The following is a 10,414-nucleotide window of genomic DNA, read 5'->3' as shown; positions in this document are numbered from 1 at the left end:
GTTTTCCCCTTACTCCTACTCCTTCCTCACTGCCCTGGTGCTTCCCTGTATGGCCCTGCATGGGGGTGTATCCCTTCCTCTTGGGGACAATAAGTAATAAATTCTTCTTTCAATAGCATTGACTTCTATGTATCATCACTCAGTCATATTGATCAATTAAATCCAAGGTATATTTAAAAATGCCACCTGGAACAGCCTAGACCAAAGACTGGCAAGGCCCTGGAGGAGCCAAAGTTGTGAGCAGGGTGAATATGATTCAGAGATGATAACAGATTCCTCCCCAGAGACCCCCAAAACACTTTCTCTGCCCAAGCCTGCAGAACTTCCTCCAAGTATGCCAAAGTTACTGAAAAACTCCCCAAAAATGAATCTCCCATTGTTCCCACCCAGGATGTTCCCTTCTACCTTGTCTCTATCAGCTGCCACTCTGTATTTTGAAATACCATAAAGAGGGAGGGCTGGATTTCTGGCAGCACCAAAGTCAGCTGTAACAACCAACCGGGTAGAGCAGGACCAGGTGAGTGGCCCTGTGAACTCTTCTCTCCTTGTAATCAGTCTGGAACATGGCGTAGTGCTAGCCCCAGACTCTAGGGCTGGGCCAGAGGAAGAAGGAAGGAGGAGAAGGATCTTCTCTGGTCCACTAAGCTAGGTCAAGTCACTCAGAGTTCACACAGGTAAGGAGACACACTCTGGAATGAAATATAATGGTCAGTGTATATATCTATGAAAGCATGTGCGTACTTAAAGCAGTGTGATGTTAACTGATAACCCAGCCTTGCCTTGGCTCAGCACTGATCCTCATCTTACTCCCCAGTCCCTTTGAATCAAACCTCTACTACACAGTCCATGCCCCTCACCCCGTGAGTCAGCATTCCGACAGAATTCATCCTGGCCCACCACTGGCTTCTCCTTTTCCTGTCACTCCCATAAATGCTTAGTGAGGAGTCAAACATTTTATTGAGGTGCAACTTTCAGGCTACATTTGTGAACTTGCCATATGGGAGGCACTTCAAGGATATCTTGGAAGGGCTCTGGGTGTGTTTCTGTGCATTCACAAGTGTGTGCACACCTGTGGGGGGCATCTGTGTGTCTATGGTGTGTGAGCCTCAGTATATGAGTCTTTATGAGGTGCATGAATGAATGTGTACATATTATGTGGGTTTAAGACATACCTATGTTTGTGAGAAAGCATGTGTCCTGAAAATGGAAACTGCAGAGTATTTTATATGGAATGCAACCTTGAGTGCAGTGTGTATATATGCAACTGTGTGTGTGTGTGTGTATGTGTGTGCACGTGTGCTAGGGAATGGGGGATGAATGGGTGCTATATTCCTATACCTTTAGGTGAGCATCTACACCCCCAGTTCATTCCCTTTTCTGTACCTAGCAGACAGGATGGCAGAGTTTCTGCAGGCAGGCTTTCCTACAACTCTGGATTTTCTTAGAGGAATCCTAGGGCTAGGAATGGGTCACTCTGGTTCTCAGGGTCCCTCCTGGGCAGTCCTGCCCTCTCCACCCTGAGAAGCTCTCTCCCCAGGCTCGCCCTCATCATCAGCTTCAGCCAGCTCCTCGGGCATTGGCCACTCTCGCGTCTGCCACTCCAGCCGTTCGATGCGGTAAGCGATCTTGAGTGCGCTGGACTCCAGCTCGGCCAGGAGGCGAGCAAACTTGGTCTGTAGATCATCGAGTTGCTGGTCAAGTCCTCGTAGCCGGGACTCTGTGGCTTCCTGGAGGGCAATCTCAGCTGCCTCAGCATTTACATCCAACTTGTTCATTTTGAGCAGGATTTCACGGCCCTTTTCCTCCATGACGACCTGGGCCTGGGGATACTCGCTCAGGACTTCCCGCAGGTCCTCCTTGCTCAGGCAAAACAGGTCTGAGTACCCTAGACTCTTGATGTTGGCTGTGCGGCGGTTCCCAGACATGTTTCCTGTGGCCCACGGGCAGACACATGGGAGGACAGTTAGTCAGGAGAGGTGTGAGGGTTTTTTTCACTCCTGAAAGGACCCCCACCTCCACATCTGTGCTTTTGAGCCTCTCTTTCAGCTTCATTAATTCTTTCTTTCAGTAGTAATGTGACTGGGTGGGTCACAGTGATCTGCTTGCCAGAATTCATAGTGTACAGGCGATAGGCATGTAATGTGATAGTTAAAAAACAGTATAGCAAGTGCGGTGTAGACCTGTGCATCCAGTGCTGTGGGAAGATAGGTAAAGAGGCCCTAACAAAAAAGAGCCTCCAAAGCTTGGAGGAAGTGATGCCTAACTGAGCAGGAGGTCAGAGGGGAAGGGCGGGGGCAGGAGGTCAGAAGGGGGGCATCTAGGCAGAGGGAGGAGTACTAGCAGAGGGATGTGAGTAGGAGCCAGTTAGGTGCTGCGGCAAACTGTAAGCAGTCCAGAGTGGTGGAAGTACAGGGTGGGGGGAGAGTGGAGAGAGGAGGGAGAGCACGGCATGCTGGGGTGGTAAGCCGGGACAGGGAGTTCAGACCTTGTGCTGAGGACAGTGGGAAAGTACTAAGGTATTTTAAGCAAGGGAGCTGAATGGTGTCAGTCACATTTTGGGAAGATATTGGTGAGGGATGGTGAGCAAGGTTGATGAGGCTGGATGCTGCAAAGCTCAGAGCTGGAAGGACTCAGAAGGGGCATAGGAACTACCCTCTGTGAACACGGGCTATGCACTAGCCACTGCCATGATGCCTTACCTATACAACTCATCTGATCCTCACAAATAACTCTATGGGTTTTTAATATTTAATATTTAACTGAATATTTCATATTTAACTGAAGCCTAAAAAATGGAAATGACTTGTCCAAAATCATGTGGACAGTAGCTGACTGCATCCAGGACATGGAGCTTGAGGGGCCCTTGGAGGACAGATGTGAGGCCTTTGGAATAACTAGAGAGTGAGATCCCCAGGCTGACAGCCTGTGTGGCTTCAGTCAGTGACCGTGTGCTCACCCCCTGCCATGTTCTCCCATCCCCTGGGGCCTTAGCGCCTTTACTTGTGATTGGGCATACCAGCAACGCCTAAGGCACAGGCAGTAAAAAAAAGTCAATGAACCAGCGTACAGCACCTGGCCTGGCCTGGAGTTGGTGGAGTGAATGGCAATGCCTTCCTTCTTCCATCCTTTACATTTGGTTGTGAGAAAGTTCCTTGTACTGACTCCAAGTGTGTGTACTTCTTACCTCGACAACCTTGGACAGTTTCCCAAACATCTCTGTATCCCAATTTCCTTATTGTGAAAGTACAGATAATAGTACCTACCTGAGCTGTGGTGAGAATTGAGTGAGCTGGTACATGTGAAGCACTTTGAAGGTGGCAGGTAGTGAGTGTGCAATAGATACTAGCTATTCCTATTCTTATCATCTCTGTCATTTTCCACTGGTCTGTTGGTGCCTCGGGTTGACACTGACAGAGCAGATCTACTTCCTCTTCCCAAGGATCCACTTTGTACACTAACCTTGGCTCGGCTTCTTCTCAAGGGATGGGCCCTCCGTGTCCTGCTGCTCTTGTGAACCCTTTAGTGACTCAGGTTAAGGCCAGGTTTCCTTAATCCGTAGGCCCTGAAGTACCATTTAGTCTCAGTAGAGGGTTCTGCTGTCCCCACCGCCTCCCCGAGCCCTGTCCCGGAACGGAACCTGAGGGGCCCACCTTTGATGTTGATGATGCTGATCTCCCCAAAGTAGAGCCCCGCACCAAGCACGGCATATTGTGTGACGCCATCATCTGCCACCACGGCCAACTGCCCCTCACGGATGATGTACATCTCCCGGCCAATGTCCCCCTTGCGGCAGACGTATTCGCCTGGTGAATAGGTCTGGGGCTGCAACTTCAGCACCAGCTCCTCCAGCAGGCTGGCCTCACAGTTCTGGAAGATCTGCACCCGGCTCAGAGTAGACAGGTGTACGGACACGGCCACTTCCGCCCGCAACCGCTCAGGCAAGTGCTGTAAGATGGCTATCTCGTTGGTCATCTTCTTGTTGATCTGCAGGTGCTGGTACCTGGGGGCAAGGGCAGCAACATTCCTCCCCAGCGCCCCACACACCTGCCTCTATTTTTTCCATCAGGATTCAGCTAAGCTTTGGCCAAGGACCCACTCACACTGAGATCTCACAGGGGTCATGGGAATACTGGACAATTGGCTGATGAATATCTTCACTCCAGGATCACTTCACAGATATGTTTTGACCGCTTCTGCCTCACCCAGGGCCTGAAAGCCTCCACCAGTCAACAATGAATAAGACGCCCTTTACCTACTGTGACGCTTTACTCCACCTACCATTTAGCGATGCCTGGTACCATCCCACAGATACCTACTTCAGTCACTGAGCCCTGTATCTAGCGGCCCTCTGCTTTAGCACCCAGACTTGCTGACATCTCCTTTTGTTCACCCCACGGTAGGGACGACTATAACATAGTCAGCCATCTTGTTGGCCATCTCCTGGGACATACTGCTCTTCTCCCTTCACCCCTTCCAGGGCCTTCTGAGCCCTACCAGATAATGGCATTTTTATTCCAGGTTATCCTTCCATGTGTATGAGTTCCTCTCCCTATCAATCTCTCATCTGACCCAGCCCCCTAAGGCCAGATGCAACTAGTAGAAGCCATTCTATTCTAAGCCCCATCCAGTGGACCCCTCTCCCCATGACTCAGGTGCCCTGCCTGGCCCACCAGGCAATAAGGACCCAAACACTTCCCTCGAGCTTTATCCAGAGCACCTCTATGTGTCCAGGTCTGGGACATCATCACTCACCAGTCAATAACCCGCCGCTCCAGCCGGCGGTTCACATGCTGCTGCTTCATGTACTTTTTCACCAGTGCGTGGTCTGGGTAGAAAGTAGCATCTGCAGTGTTCATGTTGTAGATGACCGAGCTCATGCTCCCCATGATGGTGGCAAACCCCATAACAGCCAGCAGGAAGTCGCCCACCATGAAGAGGTACTCCTCCTCCCGAGCAGGCAGCGGCGTGTCGCCCACAGTGGTCAGGATCAGCGTGGAGAAATAGAAGCTATAGAGGTACTGGCGCCGCAGACGCTCAAAGCCAGGCTGCGCAGGGTCCGGGTATACCCAGGCGTCACGCCCGAAGCCCAGGTACCGGGACAGGGCAAAGTATAGACAGCTGTTCCAGTGGATAACAACAAAAATGTAGAGCATCAGCTTGGTGATGCGAAAGGCGTTCGGGTAAGCTGTGCGGGTCTCTGTGCGGTCAAAGGCCTCAAAGAGGCGGGGCACACGCAGAAAGCGGTTCAGCCTCAGCATGGGGGTGTGTGGGCCCAGCCGCACGTAGGCCACATCTGTGGGCATCAGGGAAACCAGGTCCAAGAAGAAGCTCCAGGTGCGAATGTAGCGGCTTGAAATCCTGCCCTTGTCCACCACCAGGATGCCCTGGTCCAGGAATCCTGGGGATTGGGAGGCGGAGGCAGGCTGGGGTCAGCCAGGAGATGGGCTCAGGTATGGGGCGGAGTCAGGGCACCTGCCTGCTCCAGGAATCAGGGTGAGAGTGGGCAGGCCAGGGTAGGACAGGGAGAAAGACATGGGGACAGGGTGGGGTGGGCACAACCTTGCTCCAGGGTTTCTGGGATGGGCACAGGGATGTTGTGAAGCCTGGAGGCATGTGGATGTGCTCTCAGGGAGGGGCTCACTTCCTTGTGACTCAGAGGTCCTCTTTAGGAAGGTAACCTGAACAAAGGCTCAGCCTTGGGCTCACGGACCTGTGTGGAAGCGCACCACGATGTCCAGTAGGTATAGCAGGTCACTTGTGTAGTCCAGCACCAACCAGGCCACCAGATAACCGTGTTGCAAGTCAGGAAAGCAGGCTCTGTGTGGTGGGGACAGCACAGATTGGCTCAAGATCACCCTCTGTGTAAGGAAATCTTCCCAAGACACTCAGCACTCAGCACTCTTCCCTGCACCCTCTCTTCTGTGCTGCCCCTCCTTCCAGCCCTGCCCGAGGCCCTGCCCCTTTCTGTTGCCTGACTCCTGAGCCCTTATCTCTGCTTAAAGCCCTTGCCAAACCTGCACACGATGATGATGAGGTTATACATGACTGGGAAGACCATCGTGTTCAGCCACCAGTAGTAGTAATCCCCAGATGGGTCTAGGACAGGCAGTGATGTCCTGTGGAAGCAAGAGAAGAAGCAGTGTTCCATTTTTTTTTCACCAGACATTCGTTGTTGAATTTGTCACTGGGGGCATCAAGAAGAATCAGGCTCCATCCAGTTAGATGGACAGATTGGACACAGGGGACCAGGATCTCTCACCTGGCCTTGGATGGGGCAGAGGGGCTGGACTCCGTTGTCTTCACTTTGCTGTCCTGGCTCATGCTTCCGTGATGCCTGGATGTGGGATATTCAGGGCCTCTGCCTATAGCGGCTTCAGGAGGTGGGGGCTAGTGTCTGCCTGCCTCCCTGTCTGGAAGAGGCTGCCCTTGGCCTCCAGCTGCAACTCCTCTGCCTCTGACTTCTGAAGCTCTTAGCAACACAACCAGGGCCAGCCCCTACTGAAGGGGCAGAGGCAGTGTGGCTCCAGCACCCCGCCCTGTCTCCCAGGGCTTGGGCTTACACCTGCCCAACTAAACATCTCTAATGAGATCCCCGGAGAAGGTGGGGGTGCATACCTCAGAGGTAAGGCTGGGCCTTGTTTCTTCCCCCACCCTGCCAAGCTGAACAACTTAGGGGTCCTTTAAGTCAGGAGATGGGGGTGTCAGTGTAGGCTCAGATAGACATTCTCTTTTACTTTGTGCAAGGTCTCTGCTTGGGCCTCATCATTTATTCATTTCACAACTATTTACTGAATGGCTCATTTGTGTCAGGTGCTGAATTAGTCTCTAGGGACAAACAATGCTTGTCACATTAAAAGTGAGCTCCGTTTTCATTATCTGCACCCTTATCTACATTTATGCCCACTTTACCTCATTTTTTAAAAAATTTATTCGAAAGAGAGGGAGAGAGGGAGAGGGAGTGTGTGTGTGTGTGTGTGTGTGTGTGTGTGGTTGTGTGTGCGTGTGCTCCATCATGGGCAGGAGAGAGAATCCCAAGCATACTCTTCTCTGAGCATGAAGCTGGATGGGGGCTTGATCTCATAACCCTGAGATCATGACCTTAGCTGAAATCAAGAGTCAGACTGCTTAACAGACTGGGTCACCCAGGCACCCCAACCTTACCCATTCTTGAGTGATGAGTGTGATGGGGGACATTATCTGGGAGTTTTGCCCCATTCTTTCCTGTTACCTCTAGTACTCAATCCCATCAGCTACTCCATGTGTTATCTAGATCCCCAACCTCCTTCAGTTTTCCCTTTCTATGAGCATGCTTAAGTCTCTCCCATATCAAAACAAACAAACAAACAAACAAACAAACAAACCCCTGAAAATTCTCCCTCAATCTGAAGTCCTTTTCACTCCTATCATCTTTTCTCTGTCAACAGATCATAATCAGAAGACCTGCAATGAGCCAAGTCAATATTATGCTCAATATTGGGGATAAAAGATGAATGAAACACATTTCCTGCCCTCATGAAACTCATTTTGGTAGGGGAAATGGTTGGGTAGATAGGCAGTTACATATCAGTTTGATGGTACTCTGTTAGGTGATATAGGGCTGATACATTATAAGAAGGGTCCCAACTGAGCCTGGGCTCTGTAGGATGGATAGGAGTTAGTTCTAGAGATGGGAGAATGAAGAGCAGTAGAGGCAAAGTAGATAGAGTGTGCAAAGGCATAGAGACTAAAAAACATAGTGACTGGGAGACATTGACTGGATTCTGTAGAGAATGTGAGGGGCTAGGGGTGCAAGATGAAGCTGAATGGAGGACAGAGGACAGCCCAGGGACAGCTTTCTCAGTCATTTTATAAAGCTGGGCTTTATTTTTTTTTAAAGATTTTATTTATTTATTTGACAGGGGGAATATAAGCAGGGGGAGCAGCGGAGGGAGAAGAAGGCTCCCCACTGAGCAGGGAGCCCGATGCGGGACTCAATCCCAGGATGCTAGGATCATGACCTGAGCTGAAAGCAGTTGCTTAACCAACTGAGTCACCCAGGTGCCCAGCTGGGTTTTATTTTAAAGCAGTGGAGAACCTGCAAAGTGTTTTGTGTAGTTAAGTGCTATGATCAGATAAGGGTTTTGGAAAAGTTTCATGGAAATGTCTGTAGTCCTCAACATTTTATTTTTTTTTTTGAAATCCTCTTTTCCCATGGCTTCCATGACACCATAATTTCTTGGTCTTCTGTTTATTTTTTCTTAGTCTTTTCATAAACTCGTCTGTCCATCCTTTCTGTGTTGGTGTTTTTTAAGACTCTGACCTAGGCCTTCCTCTCCTTCCAGCTGATCTTGGCCGCCCACAGGATCTCCTTTCCCATCTACTGACTCCCAGGAACTCTGAGCTGTAGACTTCTCTATCCCACTAACTGCTCTCTGGATGTCCTTACCTGGATATCCCAGTCACCTTTAGCCCATTGGGTCTATAATTGAGCTCATTATCTCCCTTCTTCTCTTCTCTTGTAATCCCTCTTTCTGGTCTTTCATCCCAGATATCTAGCATCAGTATTTATTATTATTATTATTACTATTGTATGACATTGTGGCAGTTTTTAAAAATGGTCACAAATTCTTTGACACTCCTTCCTTGTGACTGTTTCAACCAACAGAATACAGCAGAGAGACTTTTGTGGCTGAATCAGAAAAGGCCATGCAGCTTCCTTCTGGTTCTTTTGGGCATGCTCATTGTCTGGTAGCCCCCCATCAGGATACTCTTGCTTGGAACCGAGCGGCCACATTGTGAGAAATCCAAGCCACAAAGAATAGTCATGTCCCTGTACTGTGTTTGACAGTCCCAGCTGAGCTTAGCCTTTGAGTTACACCAGCCCAGGCATCAGACATATGAAGAAGAGTGAAGAAGCCTCAAGTGATGCTAGCCACCACCCTCAAGTCACCCCCAGGCATTCAGGTGTCTTATAGGAGGCCCCAGGCATCGTGGACTAGAGATACACCATTCCTGCTGTGTCTTGGTTGAATTTCCAGAATCTGTGAGCATAAAGAAATGGTCATTTTTTTACACTACTAAGTTTGGGCTGATGTGTTATGCAGCATAGTACCCAGAACAAACATATATATATATATATATATATATATATATATACACATTTCCTAAGTATACAGCTTGATGAATTTCATAAAGTGAACACATCCATGTAACCAGCACTCACATGAACCGTACTCTTCCCCCTTCCAGTCATTGCTTTTCCAGGTGTAATCACCAGCCTGACTTCCAATACCATAGTTGAATTTTGCCTGTGAATGAACTTATATAAACTAAGCATCAGTTTTTAATACTTTTGTTTTCCTTCCGTATGCATCTTGTCATCAAGTCCTGGTGCCCTACCTTCATGTCCACATGCCCATTTCTCTGTAGCTTTACTACTTCAGTTTGGGCCTTACTAATTTGACCATGTATAAAATTCTTCATAGTTCTCTGTTATCCCAAGGATAAAATCTAAACTCCTTCACATGGCATACGAATCTCCAGTTCCTGACCTCTGTTCATGTCTTCAGCCTCATTGCTCAGTGTTTCTTCTGCATGTTGCCTGGGTCCCAGACGTGCTGTACTGATTGTAGTTCCCAAGGCTCCTCCCCACCTGTTGTTCATTCTTCCTTACCTTGGTATGGGCTGATCCTTCAGGCTGAAATTTCCATTTCTTTTTCTTTTTTAAAGATTTATTTATTTGGGAGAGAGAGAGAGAGAGACAGCAAGAGAGGGAACACAAACAGGGGGAGTGGGAGAGGAAGAGTCAGGCTTCCGGCTGAGCAGGGAGCCTGAGGCTGGGCTTCATCCCAGAACTTTGGGATCACGACTTGAGCTGAAGACAGATGCTTAAGGACTGAGCCACCCAGGTGCCCCAATTTCTTTTTCTTTTTTAAATACTTTTTATTTTAAATGAATTTCAGGCTTACAGAAAGTTGCGGAAAGTGTACAGAAATCTCCCGGAAACTTCTTAGCCATGTTCCCTTGTTATCATCTTACATAACCAGAGTACGATGATTAACATCGGGAATTAACATTGGTACAATACTTTGAACTAAGCCACAGACCTGATCTGAAACTTGCATTTCTCTTAGTTTACTATACTCTTGCTTGTTTCTCTGCTCAGACATCATTTACTCCTGAAGACTTCCCTAAGCCCCTTTGCCCTTCTTTCCGTTCATCTCACCAGCCATGCTAAGTGCTCCTCCTCGATGGCAATGATTACATTATATTGCGATTGTCTGGCTTAAGAGCTGAGGTCTTGCAGGGCAGATACGGGTTCTAATTGATTTGGCTGGAATCCTGCCCCGTGTGGAGGTGCTTGTTCTATGTTCCTTGAGTGACTGAACAAGACGTGTCCAAGGAGGAATACGGGGCAGCAGGTGGTGGGGTAGCT

General features: G+C 49.1%; 1 protein-coding gene across 1 annotated transcript; it reads right to left on the bottom strand.

The window, feature by feature from the left end:
• Positions 1-1,481: 1,481 nt before the first annotated feature.
• On the bottom strand, positions 1,482-6,321 carry CNGA4 (cyclic nucleotide gated channel subunit alpha 4). Its single transcript, XM_004781185.1, has 6 exons — positions 6,260-6,321; positions 6,015-6,116; positions 5,711-5,817; positions 4,753-5,398; positions 3,651-4,000; positions 1,482-1,930 (listed from the first exon to the last, which is right to left on the bottom strand). The coding sequence occupies exons 1-6, from the start codon at positions 6,319-6,321 to the stop codon at positions 1,482-1,484; spliced, it is 1,716 nt and encodes a 571-aa protein (XP_004781242.1).
• Positions 6,322-10,414: the final 4,093 nt, after the last annotated feature.

The sequence above is a fragment of the Mustela putorius genome, unplaced genomic scaffold (assembly GCF_011764305.1).
Source record: "Mustela putorius furo isolate JIRA1106 unplaced genomic scaffold, ASM1176430v1.1 tig00000238_pilon_pilon_pilon, whole genome shotgun sequence".
In the NCBI taxonomy this organism is placed as follows: domain Eukaryota; kingdom Metazoa; phylum Chordata; class Mammalia; order Carnivora; family Mustelidae; genus Mustela; species Mustela putorius.
This window is presented reverse-complemented; position numbering and strand designations above follow the sequence as displayed.